Raw genomic sequence first — 21,374 nt, forward strand, 5'->3', positions numbered from 1 at the left:
GGGCAAGTTCTACAATTACACCAAAAGGTACGCAAAAGTTGCATACTATCATGAATTACACAAAATATCTTGATTTCATTCATGTGGAATGAGGTCAGAACCTGCCTGTTCGTCTCAAAGCGAGGAACAAAATCATCTATATCTCTCAGCAAATGCAACGTATGCTGTCATTGAGTATTGCTTCTTGGAAAACAGGCATTTTAGGTAGCATTTACCTTTTCAGTTGCTATAACAAATAAACCAGCATGAGATTGTCCTTTTAAAACTCTACATTGAGTTTTTTCTTTTGAACAGACAGAATATAAAATGTACATAGTCTAGAAAGGGTAATAATGATTTATGGAAAATCCCTCAATGGTTAGTGTATTCTCTTGAAAACGGAGTAAAAGGATGTTAGGAAATGCAGAGAGGATTTGGCTGACAGTGCATGATGTGAACACAGCACAACGTACTTAAGTTGGCATAGCAAGAGTCATACAGCATTTATAGCATGCCCATGCTGTAACACGTGTCCCACCAAAGAGTATGAGAAAAGACAGTAAAATAGTCAAGAAAATGGGGTAGTAGAAGGACTCTAGAAAAAGCTACATTCATAAATCCAGTATGACAATAGTACTGTCAGAGGGGCTTCACGCAAGCAGTTCTAGAGGTCTGTAAATGTATGATGCACAGGTACTGCTTCCAAGGTGATTTCCAAGGTATCAGTTGCAGTGCTTTTTTCTCCCCGCACAACCACCTTTACTGATTTCTTACTGGCCTGTCTCACTTTTGCTTGGAGGTGGCTCTCCACGGACACAGTTTCTTGAGGAGGGCATTCCACAGTGCTTAGCCTCTCCTGGCAGCATTTTGGATAGCTCTGAAAGCATTCGAAAGCGTCACTGCGCTTTTCACGAGGGAAATAAGAACATTCTTCCACAATTGGCAGAGAATTACAGCTGGATTCATTTTTGCCCTTAAATGTTCTCAGGCTGGTGTTCAAAGCTGATCTGTAGTTCTGCAGTGCCTTAACACAAAAACAACTCCTGATGCAGAACTGTTGAAAAACTGTGAAATCCTTGGTGATGGTCTTTCGGAAGCTGGGCTTCAGGAGGAGATAGATAACTGGATTGTAGAGTGTGGAGGACTTCGCAAAGACAGCTGGCACAGCAAAGGCTAATGGAGGAATCTTATCTATTGATCCAAAAGCTGCCCACATGGCAATGATGGCATAAGGGCTCCAGGCAGCAAAAAATCCAATGCACACAGCAACACTCAGCTTGCAGAGAAAAAGAGAAAATACTGAGTTAAAAAGTTGTATGCATGAGAAAAACAGCCACAAAAATAGTATATGCATAAAAATACCACCTGATTGAATCCCCTCCTTAAAAGTCCCCCCAAGTCTCCCATCATATCTCAAATGCTCTCCAAATACATATTTTTCTAGCTATTTAACTCTGCCAGAAATTTACTTCTGCCTGAAACTTTCAGAGTTAAAATGTATCAGGTCCTACATTTCTCTTCTTCTTCATTAAAGTGCCATGAAAACTCTTTCTAGACCAAAAAAGAAGCCAACCTAAAGAAAAAGATACCATTCTGGGAAAATGCGTTTCTAGGTTGCAAAGCCATTTCTATCTATTGTCTGATTCATGAGTAATATTACTATTCGTGGCTACAGAATGTCTTCCATAATTTTACTGTTGGTGCTTAACTGGAGCCACACACAGGCATCTGATAGCAGAAAACCAGATTAATTCTGAATGCAAATCAAATTGATGAATTTAAGTTAACTCCTAATGCACAATTGTTTGTCCTAATAAACTCTTTAAGAAAGATTTGATAGGCATTTTGAAAAAAAAACATGCAAACAACAACAACAAATAAAAAACAAACAAAAAAAACACCAAACACCAAACAAAACCAACAAGTATTTTGTATAAATTATCACAAAGATATGTAAAATGCAAGAATAAATATCGGATCTGCAATAAATCTAAACTTCGAGAAATCTAATGTAAACAGTAAGCATCAGCACGTATAGGAAGACTAACCTGCTGGGCATCATTCTAAGCACTGTTTATAACTGAAGTACACATATATTTTAAAGACAGAAACAAGAATAGTCATGCTCTTGAAGAAGCTTCAAAAGTCCATTCTTGCCAAACATATGTATTTCCAAATGAGGAAGACAGTGGAATATCCATTCAATTTAGAGTAGGATCGGAGCCAAGGGACAGAAGAATATACCCAAGGAGAGTACTTTTGTTTTCAGCTGCTAATTGCACCACCTGCCTGAGCTGCCCTCTGCAAGTGGGAGTACAGAGCTGCTAACTACTTCGGTTAACTGCAAACCTACCACTTTTCTCAGTGAGGCACTGGCTATAAATTCAAGGTTGCAAAAATCATGGGTTTTTTTACTGAGAGATGACACTGTTGTGTTCAGAGTGACAGTGAAAGAGACCCTGAGCACGAACACCAGAAGAACACCCATCAGATTCTTTTAAGGTATAGAGAGCTCCTCCAAATGCTCTTATTTTCTCCCTAAGTTTAATAGTCTTACAAATTTTATTTTGCAAGAAGAAATGCGTGGTAATTGCCAAGAAATATATACCACGAGTTTTATGAGGAATGTCTGTGGCACTTAACTGTTTTTTCTATTAGGCTAAAATCTGTTTATGAATTTGCGTATGTCTCTAGGAAGCCACCCACTATAATAATAGTGGTACAGGAGAAATGTCCCATTTATGGGTGATAACCATCTAGAGCCCTAACCTGATAGAGCTCACATGAAGTCCAAAGTTAAAGTCATTTGACAGAACTGAGAAATAAGGTATTTTGATGGAATGAGACAAGTTAAGAAATGATGAAGAGGCAAATCCACAAGATGGGGTGAACTTAATTTTTCTCTTTGTTTCAATAGCATTCTATTTCTGTACATCAGCTGAAGGTCCAGCCCTATCTATGGATATGCTGGTGCCATATGCATGGGTTTTGTAATCTCAGCTGTCCATGGCCAGTATTCCAGACTGAAACTAAAAGCAGCCTCTGTGACAATAATATGCCTTGGCCTTTTAGAATCACATTAAGAACAAATGAACACTAAAAATCAATTGGTGCATTTCCCAGATGGCTTATTTATGGTAGCAATTAATCTTTGGGATTGTGATAGGCTTTACATTCTTCCTATGAAAAGATGTTTGGCACATATTTTCAAGGAGCTCTCAGCCAACTTCCCTAACTGCATCAATACAATTTCTAGAGCAAGGTGGGAATTAATCTCGCATAAATTGAGCTATCCAAAAATTTATATGCTTAGTCTAAGCCAGTCTGGGTTCTTTATAATGTCAAAGGAAAGAGAAACATATCTCCTGAAAGAATTGAAGTATCATTCCAAGATCTATGTCTAAAACAGATGTGGTGGATTGCTCTCAAGTCTTTGTCACTGAAAATTTTGAGGATGTACTTAAGACAACTAACTTTTAAAGGAGCACAATTAGGCAAAAGGAACCCCTTTGAAATATTTAAGCATATCAACTGTACATATATGTACATGAATGTAGAAAGAGACTTTGTTATTATTATTTATATTGTCATGCCACATATTGAGAAGTCTGGAGTTTAATACAACAGAGCTTGAAAGGACTTAACACTTGTTGCCTGTGATAAGAAGTTTCAAGAGAGGTGCTTGATGAATTGCCTCCATCTCCTTAAGACCAACAAAATGACCAACATGGTTCCAAGAAGACAAGTATGAGTAGGCTAACCAGTGATGCCAACACAAGATGGCAAAGAACACCAATATTTTCATATGCACAACGAAAGAGGAGAATTTTAATGAGGCAGACACGGGGCAAATTTGTGAACATTCACAAGAAATCCACCAAAGGGCCAAACCAAAGGACATATTTGCATTTGTGTGGGCAAAGAAGAACAACAGCAGAGCTGCATAAGGACAAAAAATGAGGCAATGTTTCATAGGCACACTATGCCTTTAGTACACATTCTTGGAGACATGGTGTATTTGTATAACCGTATCTTAGCTACCTCTGAAATCCTACACATGCAAGTTGCAGTGGTCAGTTTTCCTAAACTGATCAAAAAAAGTTTATTGAAGGTACACTGTTCCAGTGAAAATAGAGAGGCAACTAAGCATAACAAGTCAGCCATAATAAGATAATACATTCATCTGCATATAAACTGGTCAAAGATAATAACAAAAAGTTTTGAAAGAAAAATAATCTTTTCCACAAACACTTGTAATGCAAGGGACAGAGCATTCCTTTTTTCCTGCTGGTTCATATTTCAACCTTGCTGATGATTTCCAAAAAACTTTCTTAATTCAGTACATAATACAGTCGCCAAAGGTTACCTAAAAATGTAAGTAACAGGATAGAAACAAAGCGACATAGGTTCTGTAATTCAAGACTCAACAACCAAATAGAATTTTGTGAATATGTCAGAAAAAAAACCAAACCCCTTTACTTCTGCCTTAGGTAGGTTATTTCCAATGATGAGTTCATTTTACGCCAGAAACCATTGTTCAGAATAACTGATTTGTACCTTCTTTTATTTCATTTCATTAACTCACAGAGGCCACACATCAACTGCGTACACCAACGAGAACTGTTCACAAGTGAATATCACTTTCACACTATGAGACAGGTGAACTAACCCATTTCATTACATCACTGTGTGATTGATTCAATTATCTTTATGCTATACTTGATGACCAGATGTCAGTTCTGGCCTTGAATTTCCTGCTCTGAAGGTGATACCACGTGTAGCAGCAGACACCTTGTGCATCACTACCCAATGAGACCCAGAGAGCACTACAGGCATGCTGGTCTACAGCCAAGCCTTTTCATAATTTCACTCTAGACTTGAGCCCAGGGTCTCTCATTAAAGCAAAGAGGAGACACATTGCCTCATTTTAGCCTCAGCCTATAACGCACAGCTGCTAAAATTGCAGTGATAGCAAACTGGGCCTGTATAGAACACAAGGAAATCCAGCATAAAGTTGTGTGGTTGATTAAGGAACAATGTGATGTTGTGACTTGGAAAAATATGTGCAGGCCTCATACAAAGGCCTAAAAAATTTAGTTGTTATGGAAACTATTCCAAAAGGCACTGAGTAACTCATTACAGTTTGTAGCAAGTACAATCAAAGGTTTCCAGTCCAAAATCCCTTAGTGTTAATACGAAGATGATTTTAATGAACCATAGTGGACTCTCTGTAATGTCTTTATTTTATCATGGAAACAGAGATAAAAACAACTTCAGCTCTATGAGTTATCTTTTCATAACTGCACATATCCATGGAAATTTCTAACATTTTTTCTTATCAAAGTGACCATCAAGTGTCCTATGGTTGCTCTGCAGTAACATGAATAAAAGGCAATGCCTTCTTCCCACATCTTGTAAGCCAGATTTTTATTTTAATTATTTCTAGTTCCACTCAAAGATCTCCATGACCAGGAGAATCCCTATGGTCCTGTCTGTCATACAGGGACATGAGAAAAATACTATCACAGGGTACGTAGCATCCCCTATACACCCAGCACCTGTTCGGACAGGAAAGTTTGATGTAACTTATGTAGTTTGCCAAGTATAAATCATTTCTTAAAATGTAAAAATTCATACAATGTAGGCATATAGCAATCTTATAATTTCCCAAGGTAAGGCAAGAAGTGATTCACCCTTGCTCCGCCTCTTAGCATAGACAGAACTCTACCGTAGCTTGTGAATGATATGAGTTTGGCATAGAGGAGTTTTCAAAAATCTTTTTAAATTTTGCCCTCAAGTGTTGGCAAATCCTATATACAAAAACCTTCTTTAAAATATCTCCTGAAGAAGCAAAAAAACCCCCACAATTACAAATGAAAAAAAAATATCTGTGTCTGTAAATCAAGTACAAAGATATTTTTCACATACCAAATGTAATGGTAGGTGACACTTCTCAGAAATTTACAGACAAAAATCCTTCTTGGGGAATTACGATTTAGCTGGAGTGTGGGAAAAACATTTAGGTTTACAAGAAGAGCTTCACAACAAAGAACACAAGTTACAGAGGATATTTTTACATTACAGGTAAACAGAAAAACAAAATAAATGTTCTCCACTTGCAGCATTAAGTCACCTTTGTAGTTAGATCTTCAGCAGGTGTACATGATTTGTAGGCACAAGCTAAGGATCTGGTTCAACTATTTCAAACTAGATGTTTATTGGCATACGTATTCAATAAGATGGGGTGAATTCAGCTTGCTGACACATTTAAGTAAGTGATGAACTGAACCACTGGTGAGCATATCCCTGATGTAATGACCAACAGTCACTCAGGCACAAAGAGGCAGCAGTACCTTGGTGTCAGCCTAAGAGAAACAAAGTCATGTTATTTGTTCCCACGAAATAAGTGGAAACTATGTACACGTACAAACCTTTCCCAGTTCTCCTCCTAGGATTACTGTAAGTTTCTTTAGTAAGAACACGCAATGCTTGGAAAGGATACTGGCTTAAAGTAAGTGAAAAACAGATTTTATCAAATCATATATTTTGAAAACTAATTGAAAAACATGAACCACTTGATCACTATGGTTCTTATTCAAAAAAATATTACAACAGAAATATCTTATTTCAATCCTCGTTGCCTGACTTCTATTTCTAACTTCTAGACGTCTAACTTGTGGAGCTATTTTACCCCATGTTTTCAATAGAAAATGACTCATTTCCACACGCAAAAGTATGTATGCATTTGTGTACATGCATACTAAACTTATGCATACATATCATCTAATTGTACATGCAAAATCCTCTGGACTATCTAAACTTGTTACCAAAAAACCCAACAACAATTTTTTTTCTCACACATCTCTAATAGTGCTCGCAAAGGAATGTGTATCTTTGCAAGTCCAGTCCAGGTTTCTCAATCTGTCCATCAAGTTTATAAAAATTAGGACTAGAAATACAACACACCAACCATGCTTGATATATTCAACAAATCAAATTCTGAAACTACTCATGTTTTTCCAGCCCCCATCAGGGAAAGTATTTGTCACTTCCAATCTGCTTCCAAATAACGATGTCTTCTGTCCTATGGAGAACTACCAACATCTAGAAACAGATTTCCAGATTTGCACTTCTACTGTACAGGAACCAGCACACAATGCACCAGTCATTCTATTTTTTTTGCTTTCATCTTTCCCTTAACACAGTCACCAAGGTAATCTACATTAAACTACCCATATTGTAAAGCATTACTCATTATAATTAAGAGAAAGTACATGAAGTATGAGAGCACATGCATTACAAAAAGTCTATTTGTCTATATGTTTAATAACTGGTGTGAAGCACTATTTCAAAGTTATGTTCTGGGAAGCTTTCTAGAAACTAATTTTGGCAGAAAGGATTTTAAAAGCCTTGTAGGTAGTCCTAGTATGAATTGGTCAGCCATGTTCAAAAAGCCCAAACATGTCATACGCTTCAACAGCATATTCTAAAAGTGAACTAACATGTAAGCATCTGGTCGTCAGTACTGCAAGTCTGAGTCATTGCTCATCTTTCTCAGAACGGTTCGCACAGGTTGGATGCAGTTTTTTCTGGCAAGCATAGACAGATGCAAATCATGCTTACTGCAAAAGTGGCATCAGTGGGTGTCACCGCGAGCCTCATGCATTTTTGTATCCTGAGGAATTATCTTAGCAGGCTGGACTGCTTGCATTAGATAACACAAAATCTAGAAATGTTGTGAATCATAGGAGTTTTCAAAATAATAATATCAGCCCAAACTGAAGCCGACTACTCCAGATTTAATCAGAAGCCAAAAGACTCACCAGACAAATTTACGTCCTTAGTAAGGCAAACAGATTTGACATCACAGACACTGACCAGAGGAATTAAGACTGACAATCACCAGAACATGTTAAGATCCTGTTGAGCATGGTATAAAAGCATCAGCATGAGAAAAGTCAATCTAATTTTTTCATTGCCATTCATTTGGTACCAAAAAGAGCACTGCAGGCTTGGGGACAGGATGGGGCACTGTCATGGTAGGAGTGGCAACAGGCCAATAGGCTTCCTGACAATGGCAGTTCTCTTGTCGGAAAAATGAAGGTGTTATCACTCGTTTTCCTACTTAAACTATGCAGACACAAAGCTTTCTTCATGCAGAAATGCTACTCAGCCAGGAGCAGCTTGCAAAGAAAAAATAAGCCTCAGAAGCTCTCCCCAGCACTTCAGCCATGTTAAAAAGGGGGTCCATGTGATGACTAACACACAGTACCAGGAGATATACCCTGGACATAAAAACTGGTTTTTATAGTCTCATTGGCTAAACTGATAAATAAAATAAGATCAGGGACCACTGTCTGGATCTAGCACAGACTACTCACCTCCGCATTGCATAGTGTTGGGCCTTGGGTCTCACCAGTTTTCTCTGGTGGTGTCTTGGTGGGCTTATGACATAATTATTAGCGTTTGGTGTACTTTTTTCAGTTCAAAGTGTTTTTATTTCATGAAAGAGAGTATTTCTTGTGTGCCCTAGGAAGGAACATTAGGATCATGTTAGAGTACAGATGCTGCTGGGACTACACTATCAAACTGTACAAGAGGGAACCAGACAAGATAAATGTGCCACGGTCTTGTCCATATCACAGGAATGTCCCTTTCAGGAACAGTCCCTGGTTTGTGCTGTCCCCTGGCCTACACCCAGGCCTGAGTAAAAACCTCACAAGGGAGCATGCTAACAACCAAGCAACAGGGCAATCAGTGGGCCAGTGCTTGTGATCCTTGGCCTTCTTTTCTTTGAAAATACAGAAATCACCACCCTATCCTGCTACAACTCCTCAGACTTGTCTGCTTTTATGTACTGCCTTTTGCTTGCTAATTTGATAGAAAGACATTTGGGTTCACAGTTCTCTGGGTCTGCACTCCTACAGCATCTAACAATACCAGCTCCTTTCCAGTCTAGTGACATTTGTTTCCTCAACAAAATGATTTTCATATACTCTAAAGTTCAAGGAAACAGATATATACCTACGATTGTGATACTAGGCTGCTCTAAGAATTCGACACTGGTTTACATCAACCAGTATTTCAAATAACAAGTGAAGATTTTAATATAGGTAAAAAATTATGAGTGTTAAGATAGTAGGAGCCATTGCTGATCATTTTCTTACCTTGTCGCAGCCCAGCATGGAGCTATAACTGCAAACTTCTGATAGATGCCATGTTTGTATAACAGTATAATAATTACATAGTGGGCTTGTTTTTTAATTCTGAAATATATAAATACTGAAATAACTATATATCTGTCATGTAGTGTGTAATTTCAGCAAGCTTTAATGGAGAGAATGTAGATGCTTCAGACCATTCATTCATGAGCATCTACAACTCAGGACGTATGTCACTATTTTAGCACCTGCCTACAATTTCAAACTCAACAGCTGGCAGGGTGTAAATTATCTGCAAATTCCACTAAATCAGTACAAGCTGTAGATCTTCAACCAGCCTGAAGAACTCCTGTTTATGTCTCCAAATATAATGCAGTAGCTTCAATATAATAGCCAACTTCTATGTTTAAAAATTTCATCTGCAGAAGAATAATGTTGTTCAGAAACACACACAGAATTGGACAATATATTATGAGAGTTGTGTAATATTTTTTCACTACACTTTACCCTCACTATAATGAACTCCCTTGGACTCACATGAACGTTTGCTATATCAACACGTTCACTAGAGCAAAGAAGGTTTAGGAAATTCTTCTATCTAGATAATAAACTGACTAAAAAATATTCATTTTCAACTGATAGTTATACACCTGTATGGAGACTACAACATTATCGCTTAAGATTGTCAGGACTATCAAAAATGTCAGTAAGGAGGAGCAGTGTACAGAAGTCGTGGAAAGGAGAGTTTCTGGTCGAGTTCAAGAAAGTTACTTTTGAGTTAGACCATGGACTTATAAAACCCTGTGCCCCTAAGGGTTTTTTACAAAGAGCAGAACGATTGTAGCCTGTAGGCACAGATGAGGTAAACCTGCATGCTGTCAAGGCCAGTCCATCCAACGGGCCTGAGACCAATACTAGGAACAGGCAGAGAAGCGGCGTTTCAGCGTATTCAGCATCTTGCATGTCTGGACTTGAAGAATCTCTGTGTACAACAGAGAACCTTGCCGGCATACAGTTGTTCCTGGTACAAAATTATTAATAAAGGATACTGCACTGTAATCATAAAGAGTTTAGCATAGAAAGTTAGAAGTTTTCTGCTGCTTAAGAAATATATTGCAAAAAGTTTTTGAATAGGAAGTTTTGAGCATTATTGAATTAGAAGATTCAAGCCTTTCTGAGATGATGCTATTTAAATAGAGAGGACTGCATGTTGTCCTTCCTCTGAATCATATATTGTCCATCATTTTTTTCTTCTGTAGAACCTTTTCCTTACTTTGGCAGCCAAATTCATTCTTGTCTGCAAAACAGAAAAGAGTATTTGCAGCAAGTGCTTAACTTTTCTCAATTTATTTATGCGATACGCTTATTGCAGCACAGCCTTAAAGGATTCTCAGTTCCCAGAGGCTGCAAAGAAGGAGAAATGGGATCTCAGAAGGTAATTAGATAAGGCTATGACAAAGCCAATAAAATGACTTTCTCCTTTCCTTTCACTTTTAAAGGAATTGCTATGGGTGAAGCTATTCTGCTGAGAATAGAAAGTTTTTCCTACAAAATGTTTCTGACAGGGTAAATGCAACTATTTGCAAAATCTGTGAGACTTAGTCCAAATGCATGCTTATAAGCAGCAAATTAATTCCACTGATTTTTTATGCCTCAAGGGACTATTACAACCTCTACTTTGTTTTTCTGCAAAATAATAAACCAGTGAGCCAATGCATTGATAAAATAGAGGAAGTAAAAGAAATTAGAAATTCACAGGCTAAGCTTTGAAAATTCATGTCATGAATTTTACTTCTCTTTTCATTCAACAACGTGCAAAAGAGTAAAAACAGTAAAAACAGTAAACTACTGTTAAGAGTACCATGGTTCAGAAAAAAACATCTGATTCATATTGTTGTCTGCTCTAAAACTTGTCAGTGAGCCTCTTTCCAATGATTTCTCTGCTCTCAAGATCTTGGAACAGACCTTTGGCAGCATTGTTTTAAGCAATCTGCCATTATTTCGTTAACTTATTCTTTTGTACATACTTAAAGACAGCATCTCACTGTATCTGCTCAGCTTAATGGTGCTGAATTGTGCAAGATAAAGGTAATTCTTCTTCAGCTGTTGTGCTAAAATAGGGCAAAAAATATTTTTAATGCTATCTAATTGCTATCTAATTGCTACTGTCCAAAATTTTTTGGTAGTTGTCTATTTATAGCTTGTCCTACAATTTTCTTTACTGTCCTTTTAGGACACCAGGGAGATATGCACCCCAGAAAAAGGTTTAATAAACAGTGTGCCATAGAGAAACCACTGCTTCTCCAAAGTTTCTGAGAAGTACAGTGACTATAGTAATGTCTGAACAAGACAGAGGATGCTACTCCTCTGAGCCAACTAGCTCCGTTGGCACGGAGCATGGTGGAGGAAATGGCTCTTGTCCCTTGATGCAGCCCATCATCACCTAAGATCTGCCACGATGCTGCCTGTTCCTCACAGTGACCCACAAAAATGAAGACAGGTTCCTACAAATCACCCGTCTCTTCTCCTTACGGAATTTATGTTAGAGTCAGGTAACATGGACCCCAAACTCAGCCTCTGGATCCTTGAAGACTGCAAGACTTACACACTTGATCTTATGGACCAGCCTCTGGCAAGGCTCATCTAGCTCTTTCTTCAAAAGCCTGAAAAAGCAGAAGCCTCTGTTAGAAAATTGCAAACTGTCTCTCTGTGCAAACTTTGCTGAGTATTCAAGTCACCATAAGTACCATACCAAAGCCTGGAGAAGGAAACATGCAAGATGTAGAGTATAGTGGGTTAAGCACCAGGCAAAGCAAAAATGGTTCCTGACTTTGAGTCTTTCAGCTAATTATGACTACACTGGTGGCTTTAGTTTGGTCGTTTAACCTTGTGCCAGGTCTCATTGGTAAGGGAAGCATTGGCCATGATTTCCCATCTTGCAGAGTTTTACGGTACATAGAAACCATGAAACTAGCCAGCTAAACACTCTGCAGACTGGTAGTTTGCTGACCCGTAAACCTAAAGCATATTGCAATTGTGTCTTGCAAAATATTCCAAAGCAATGATGGCAAAGTCTGAAAAGCAACAGACAAGAACAATGGATGCTATTATTCCTACACCAGGAGGAAAGGAATTAAAATTCTATGCATCAGGCTATAACAGAAGTTTGACAACACTTGGGATGACTAGCGGCTATCTCACACCCTTCATCTGTCGTCTTTTTCCTCCGTAAAGCTTTTGCAGATTTAAAAAAAAATAAAATGTATTTTTGTGCAAGATTACTTGCAACTTCATAGGACCTGCACATCTGGAAAGCCTATGGTGCAGCAGTGATCACTATAAACGAACTAGTCAAATGAGACCAAACAAAAATGAAGGCAACTTAATGAAAGGTCTAAAGCATTATGGACAAGTTTTTCTGATCTGAGCCATGCTCACGTAGGAATCTAAAACCACTTCTTCTTTCACTTTTCACCATTATAAATGTTTACACTGCACAAAATCAAAAGCTAACCATAAATGTGATCACCTGTATCAAAGTAATAGAATCTGAATTTCACATTCTCCCCAAATGAAATGTCTGTATTATTCCACAGCAAGCCTTGTCAACATGTACTTTATTGGTCAACCGGGTTCTCTCACTCTTGCTAGAAAGCCTACTGCCTCCACCTCAAATCAATAAATATTATACAGTCAGTAGTGTAACATAACTGTAAGTGTGGCATTGACCGTGTCTTCATGCAGATTCTCTCCCTCCACATGCATTTAGAAACAACACACAAACCACTAATCTCCGAGTGGCGTTGAAATGCCTGCAGCAAATTGTTGTGTTGCTGTGCCTTAAGACGAAAGCATCTGTTTAAGGTGGGCAAAAACAAAAAAAGCATAGAACAGCTGTAATTCTTCTTTCACTTCAGGAGTAGATTTACCCATTAAAATGAATTATTTGGATTTAGCATCTTGTATTCTAAACTATAAGTCTTCTTTGAAGAGTAACCTTTATCCAATTTGATTTCCATTATATTTCTTATTATGCTCATAGATCTTCCCACCTGTAATTAACAACAACTTTCAAGAGTGCTTCTACTAGTGGATATATAACACTTCTAGTTTCAGAGCAGTGCAGCAACCTCCATTAATGTTGGTGGTAACATTTCTATTAATTTAACAAAAAATAATTTAATGAGGATTAAAAAACCCCAAGCACTATGTCCATGCATTGTGAAAACCCAATTTAAGACCAATTAACCTTCATGGTGTGCAGATTTATGTTGTTTCTCTGGACATCATTGCATTCCATACTAAGAACAAAATCAGTTTCTTCAAGAAACAATATTAGAAGAGAGATGTGAATTATTCAACCTTCTCCTTTTCAGCCAAATGATACTTCAGTGTTTTAAATCAGGTACTTCAGAGGTACCAAAAAATACAGCCACAAAGAAATGCAAGTTGAGTACCAGGAGTTTTGTCCAAGGTCATACACGAAGTCTGAATCAAAACAAAGACTGAACGCAATCTCCCAGGCCAAAGGCGTACCCCTCATGATTTAAATTGAATGTACTGTAGGCAGAGATGGTATTTGGACAAATATTTGATGAGACATTAAGTTACTCTCATGTTAGTTTTGCTCCTGCAATATCTAGGGTGAACTAGGATGTGTTTCTGAAATGGTTTAATCCCCAGGAAGTCCTGGAGAAGAGGAAATTTTCTATATCTCTGCTTGCGTTCATAAAATTGATCTGTCTTATCTATATGCTCAGACCATGTTTTCTCCAGAAGCTGGCAAACCCATGCACCTGTGAAGAGATCACATGAGAACAAGTGTCCTCTGTATGCATTATAATTGATTTTTATGGCACTATATAATAATAAAAGCAATATCAGTAGTTAGCCAACCTTGCAAATTCACGAGCGAAAAAGCACTAATAGCGCTATACAGCTCCCAGTACATTTTCTGAAAGTCTTGCTATTGTCATTGAGGTCCCTTCCAACCCTGACCATTCTGTGATTCTGTAATTCTGTCATTCTGAAATAGCACAGAAAAAAACACTACAGACAGATCTTTTAACATGGGAAGTATATTAATGATAGTGAATGTTATCTGTAATTTATTGTTCTTTTTTAATTAAAATATTCAATTACTAATAAAAAAATAGACTAAACTGGGCCTAAATTGAATGCTATGGCCTGGTTATGTTAATATGTTTGAAGAGATAGCTACTTAGTGTGCAGGGCAACACAGATTAAAGCAAACTGCAGGAATTTGGGAAGCCTTTTTCCTCACAGAGGAACCTGCGGCATCTTCATGGAACCTCAAGGCATAGGCAGCCACAAGCGAGAGCTTCCATTATCATATTTCTGGGCTCGGCAAGATTCTTAAGTGTCCAAGTCCCGCTTTGAATGTCCGGGTCATTTTCGGGATTTAGCTTTTCAAGCATGTCAGCCGAAGCTCGATGAGAACGTAGAGGCACAGGTGAAACCTGACCAGGACTCCTAAGTTAGAGTGACCTGATGTCAGAGGCAGGATGGAAAATGCCAGAGGAAGAACAGGCTATAAATTGTCTCTAATTTGACAGGTGCTAACAAGGTAGGCTGTATTGCAGCTCAAATCCAGAAGGAAAAACTACAGTTCAACAAATATTCATTCCAAGTACACCGCAAAATTGACATATTTGCAGTGGGTTGTTTTAGCAGAGTTTCTTAAGGAAAAAAAAATAGTCTTCTCTCCTCTCTGCTTTTATGAGTTTGACTTATACTGTCCTCTTAGCAGATGTCTCCAAGGGATTATCATGTATAACTATTTGTTGTTTGTATTATAGTTATTCTAGAGTGAGATTCTCTGCACATAGAATAGAATCATAGAATCGTCTAGGTTGGAAGGGACCTTTAAGATTATCAAGTCCAACCGTTTGCCATGTCCACCACTAAACCATGTTCCTAAGCACCACATCTACCCATCTTTTAAATACCTCCAGGAACAGTGATTCCACCACTTTCCTGGGCAGCCTGTTCCAATGTTTGATAACCCTTTTGGTGAAGAATTTTTTCCTTACATCCAATCTCGATCTCCCCTGGCACAACTTGAGGCCATTTCCTCTTGTCCTATCACTCGTTACTTGGGAGAAGAGACCAACACCCACCTCGCTACAACCTCCTTTCAGGTAGTTGTAGAGAGTGATAAGGTCTCTCCTGAGCCTCCCTTTCTCCAGACTAAACAGCCCGAGTTCCCTCAGCCGCTCCTCGTAAGATTTGTTCTCTAGATCCTTCACCAGCTTCATTGCCCTTCTCTGAATATGCTCCAGCACCTCAATGTCTTTCTTGTAGTGAGGGGCCCAAAACTGAACACAGTATTCGAGGTGGGGTCTCACCAGTACAGAGTACAGGGGGACAATCACTTCCCTAGTCCTGTTCACCACACTATTCCTGATACAGGCCAGGATGCTGTTGGCCTTCTTGGCCACATTGCTGGCTCATATTCAGCAGGCTGTCCACCAGCACCCCCATGTCCTTTTCTGCTGAACAGCTTTCCAGACACTCGTCCCCAAGCCTGTAGCACTGCATGGGGTTGTTGTCACCCAAGTGCAGGACCCAGCACTTGGCCTCATTGAACCTCATACCACTGACCTCATCCCATCGATCCAGCCTGTCCAGATCCCTCTGTAGAGCCTTCCTACCCTCAAGCAGATCAACACCCCCACCCAGCTTGGTGTTGTCTGAAAACTTACTGAGGGTGCACTTGATCCATTTGTCCAGGTCATTGATAAAGATATCAAACAGAACCGGCCCCAATACTGAGCCCTGGGGAACACCACTTGTGACAAGCCACCAAATGGATTTAACTCCATTCACCACCACTCTTTGGGCCCGGCCATCCAGACAGTTTTTTTACCCAGTGAAGCATACGCCCATCCAAGTGATGAGCAGCCACTTTCTTAAAGCACACGTAAGCAACATCCACAGCCTTTCCCTCATCTACTAGGAACTCATAAGAATGACAAGTATCATTGAACATGCATGTGCACCTCTGAGTGTTCCGAGCATACAGTGTAACCAGCATCTTGGTCTCACTGAACAGGAGTGTAGAAGTCAATTAGGATAAACTACGAAGAGTTTTAAAATTTAATTAAAGAGTTATAGGATGGTATCCTGTAGTTAAATGAAAGACTGAAGAAAGTCTACTGAATATCCAGGAGTGGGGCAGGAATATACTTAAGAGGTTTATCTGGGAAATGTTCCATCTTAGACTAATTGAGAAGAAGGATTAGGTAACATAAATCTTTAGTTCTTCAACTGCTTAGATTGAGGAAGATCTCCAAAGGTCTCTTCCAACACCTACCATTCTGTGATTCTGTGATATTTAGGTTACAAGACCATGCAGTAGACAGGACGATAGTGTTTTCCATGGTGGTCAAAACCAAGATACTCAAAGGGAGAGATAGAACAGATTAAGGTGTCTAGTGCAGCTGCACTGCACTTGGTAATCTAAAGAGAAATGTCAGAGAAAGACCAAGTTTTTTAGCATGAAAGAGAAAGCAGACTATCTATACAGAAGCAGATTTGTGAGATGTCCAATTGCATTTGCAAATGAAAGTGTCCATATTCCTGAACAGAGAGAGAAGGACCAAAGATGACTCCAAGTGGAAAACTGAAAGGTGGTGAGGAAGATACTTAGAAGGGCACGTGAAAAAAATAACTAGAGAAATAAGAAAAGGATTCATTAAAATAAAGAAGAACCAAAGATTTTCTCACTGGAAATAATTAACAGAGTCATATTTTTCAAGAGGTACATTAGGAGAAGCAAATCTAATGTTAGCTGCAAAGTTCCTCTTCTTATTTTTTGGTATATTAAAAAATAGATGCTGGTCTTCACCTGGAAATGACAGGGACATAGTTTGCAGAAGGAAACAATTTCCAAAACAAATACTGCAACCACAGGTTTAATTTTACTGTATAAGGTAGTGAAACACAAAATTTCAGAGGTTTTGGTTCAAAAAGTATTTACAGAAATACTATACAATACTACAATACTATTTAAAATCTCCTCAGGTGTCTGCAGCTGGGCAAACAGAATTCACTCACTGGCTTTCATAAACAATGGTTCAAGAGAATGAGACCCAAACTCACTTCCACACTGCGTGCTAATTTTTAACCTCCCTTTTAATCAGAAGTCTGAAATCTCAATTTTCACTAGTAATGAAGCTCTGTGAGCTTAATTATCATCCTCCAGAAAAAGCACAGCGACTATTTGTATGTTTAGCAACTCATTGCCATGCAGCAAATCTGCACGAGACAATGCCGTTGTCTGAAATGAAAATGCAATAAGGACCAATTTTCTTTTCCACCTTTATTCCCTCCTGTTGAACTTTCTTGGTCCTTAAATGATGCTGCTCAGCTGTGCCAAAAACAGCTTCCCAAAGACTGACTTCCAAATACCTTGACAGTAATGGTTTGTGCGTTGGTCATCCTGGCGGGGCCGGAGATGTGTTGTTCCACTGCCTTCCTGGATTCTTTCACAGTTACCAGAATAAGAGAGTAGGAAGTGACAATTACTCCACAAGGGAGAATAAAACAGAAAACAAAAAGGACTACGGTATAAGACATGGCCACAGCATTTACGTTGGTGGAACGCCAGTCAATGCAGCATGCTGTGCCGTAGGGCTCTGCTCCGTATTCTCCCCAGTGAGCTAGTGGAGAACAGGCAAAAATTGCTGCGTAAGTCCAAGCACAGGCTATCAAGATTTGTCCATGTTCTCTCCTGAACCTGTTCCCTGGAAGGCACAAAACAAGATCAGCATGGTTGCCATGTCTGCATCGATTTTCCCACATGCAGAACGCTGAGCAGGGTAAGTGAGAGGGACAACTTTAATAGGTGTTCAAAATATTACAGCATGTTGATTCACAACAATTTGCAAGAAAAAATAGGTAACAATTCTCTGATACGTGTAGGATACTTAGTACAACATAAATCTATATGAATAAATCTCTATCAAAATGTAGCAATAAACTCTGAAAAAATCAGCTTATTCAGGCCAGCCTTGCTTTCAGATTGGACCTCTTATTCCGTGTTTCCAAATTATCACCCTGACTTAAAAGAGCCTAAAAGTATTAAATTGCATAAAAGTAGCCCTATAGTTAATTATCAAAGATCACAGAAAAAAGAATCGTTTGACTGGATGTAAAAGATCTCTGCTATAAAAATACTCTCTAGGATATGCAACCCAAAAATGGTCGTCTGTGTTCACATGAAAAATTGAGTAACTTAAGACAGAAACATTAGCTTACCGTAAGCTGGAAAACAAATTTTGAGGCAGCACACAGTGCTCAGTAATGTCAGTGTTGAGAGACTGCAGATCCCAAACAGCACCCCACAAAATGCATAGAACAAGCACATATGTTTCCCATACAGCCACCTGGCAAATAATCAAGAAAGTTAATTCTTCGATGCTATCCTTCTTTTTTTAAATGAAATAAATTTACAGTTGAAGCCTTAAAAATTCAATAAAACTGCATGATTAAATTATTTGTTGGTCAAAAATCAACCACAAAAGATATACTTATTTGAAAAACTTACATCCAGTAATCATGTCCTGCTTTATTTCTATGATTCACATTTAAGTCTTTCTATTTTTATAAAACAAAGCAGTATATCTTAATGATAATCATTCCAAAAAAAAAATCAAAATGCTTGTCACTCCTAGGTCTAGGTCATAAAATCATAAAGCTTATTATTGTTTCTATTATCTTTATGTATATTTTTACAACTAGTTTTCATCAAAATTAACACATTCTCTTGTGAAGATTCTCCAGAACAATTTTATCTGAATCACTATACATCCTCCCTTTCTATTCAGACACCGGCAGTATTTACAGTAGCAGTTATCAAAAGCCCTATTCTAGATTTTGAAGATATCATCTCTATTAGTCAGTATATTTAGCAATATATTAACATAGAAAGTAATGTGATAAAAACTGAGTAATTACTGGATGTTTTTCTCTTATTTTTTATTTTGATGCGAAAATGAGAGAAAACTAGATGGGAGAAGGATAGAGAGATTTTTTTTCACGTCAAATCAAATACATTTTTATCATTTTGGTTAACTGAAGAGAAAGCAATACCTAGGGGCTATGTTGGGTGAGGTGTTCTCTGTCTCTTTTGTTAAATATATTCTATTTAATTACATTATTAAACACACATTCCTAGGTTTCTCAGTAAAGTGTTGTAGGAAGCCAAATTAGCACTGTATATTCACACCTGTACAGTTGTGGGACATTCTGCGACTGGGATAGACCAAAATGTTACAAATACCATCCTATCCTATCCCAAACCATCCAGAACAGCTCCTGACAACCAATTCTGATCTTCCTTCACGTTTTCTATCTAGTTCCCTTCTCTCAAACACTTTCATACTGCCTGGGTTGCACAAATACTGTCTGAGGTCTCGTAATGAGTCTCCTAAGCCCCCCAAACTTTAAAAGAGGACCACAAAAAATAGATCTTGCACAATGATATGAGGGTGAATTCATGTGGATAAAGAGGAGAGAAGTGGAGAAGGAAGGAAGAAGTTCTAAATTTAGAGAGCGGGACTAAAAATTAATCCAGAACATTACATTACTATGCATCATCGCTACCACTACTTTTGGAAATCATAAGTAAATTCAGGGTACCAAATTTTACTGTTCAAATGAAAAAGAAATTAAGCATTTCACCATTGCTTGAATAATACTACCCACAAAGAATAAAAGCAGTAGGAAGTGGCTCTTTGGAAAAAAATCTTCTCAGCCCTGCAGAAATCAAAAAGATAGTGACCTCAAATAGACACAAATGCTAATTAACACCAGCAGTCCATAAACCTGCTGGTTCATACTTCTCTCAGTCCCTCTAATTCATTCCCACTTTTATGACAAGCAAAGTGGCAGAGTAATTCAGTCTTCATCACTGACACAGACCTCCAGAGCCTGCAGAGGATGTTAAATACCACGTACATAGCGAACAAACCTGTGTGAAAGGCTGGAGGTTACAGCTAGAGGGTACAATGTCAGAGTCATACCAAGGTCACTGATGGCAAGGTTAATAATGAAGTATTCTGCTGGTTTCAACAAATTCTTTTTCTTGTAGGAGATGTATAGGAGAATACTGTTCCCACACAAGGACGATATTCCTGCAGAGAAACACATAATATGAAGAAAAAGTGACTTTCAGCCATCCTTTTAACTTATTTTTTCCTGCACAGGAATAATGTGCTGTCATCATAACTGGCATTTATCAGATAAATTTGTTGCTTTTTTACATTTGTGTTTTTCTCTTCTTTATATTTCAATTTTTAAATTTTTTTTTAATCATTTTTCCTGGTTTCTTCCTGTTTTGTCCATCAAACTATCTAGAAAGATCTAATGAATAATTTTATCCATTAATTTAACTGACCTGCCAAAACCATATTTTTCCTGTAGGAAGCTGTCATTAAGACAGAGACTATGTCCACCTGGCACTGCACACGTTTTCCCAGTTCCAGGTCTAGAGCTCTCCATTCACTGATGGAGTCAAGTCTCCTTACCACATCAAATACAATCAAAGCTCTATAAACACATGTAACATGCAATCACACTTACCAAATACCATATAACATATTCCAACAGCAATATCAGCTGATTCTGTTATTTTGGACTGGAACGTTGAGTTCCAGGAAGATGGGCCCATCTGAAAAATAAAACAAGGCACAATATTAGAAATTCAGTTTCCAAGCAGACACCTGTGAGCTATCTGCAAGGCTCTAAGCTGTTTTGCGGGGAAATGACATGGAGAAGTTAATTTTATTTTATTTTCTGAATTAAAAATTAATTTATCTGAGTGGAGGATGCAAAGAGGATGGAGCCAGGCTCTTTTCAGTGGTGCCCAGTGCTAGGACAACAGGCAATGGGCACAAACCACAATACAGGGGGTTCCCTCTGAACATCAGGCAACCTTTTCACTGTGAGGGTGACCAAGCACTGGCACAGGTTACCCAGGGAGGTTTTGGAGTCTCCATCCTTAGAGATATTAAAAAAAAACATCTTGACATGGTCCTGGGCGACTGGGTCCAAGTGGCTGTGCTTGAGGAGGGGGGTTGGGCCACAAGACCTCCAGAAATCCCTTCCAACCTCACCAATTCTGTGATTCTGTGTAATTTACAGATGAAATTGCAACCTAGAACAGACGCTGAGGTAAACCAATTTCTAGTAATTGGAGGGACTTATCTA

The 21,374-nt window shown here is 38.4% G+C and overlaps 1 protein-coding gene across 1 annotated transcript; it reads right to left on the minus strand.

The window, feature by feature from the left end:
* Positions 1-643: 643 nt before the first annotated feature.
* LOC309686842 (opsin-5-like) lies at positions 644-20,835 on the minus strand (the record flags this gene model as incomplete). Its single annotated transcript, XM_082499626.1, has 5 exons — positions 644-1,255; positions 17,574-17,908; positions 18,423-18,550; positions 20,137-20,299; positions 20,748-20,835. 5 exons carry the CDS (start codon positions 20,833-20,835, stop codon positions 644-646), a joined length of 1,326 nt encoding a protein of 441 aa, XP_082355752.1.
* Positions 20,836-21,374: the final 539 nt, after the last annotated feature.

Source organism: Vanellus vanellus, assembly GCF_965231255.1.
Source record: "Vanellus vanellus genome assembly, chromosome: 2".
In the NCBI taxonomy this organism is placed as follows: domain Eukaryota; kingdom Metazoa; phylum Chordata; class Aves; order Charadriiformes; family Charadriidae; genus Vanellus; species Vanellus vanellus.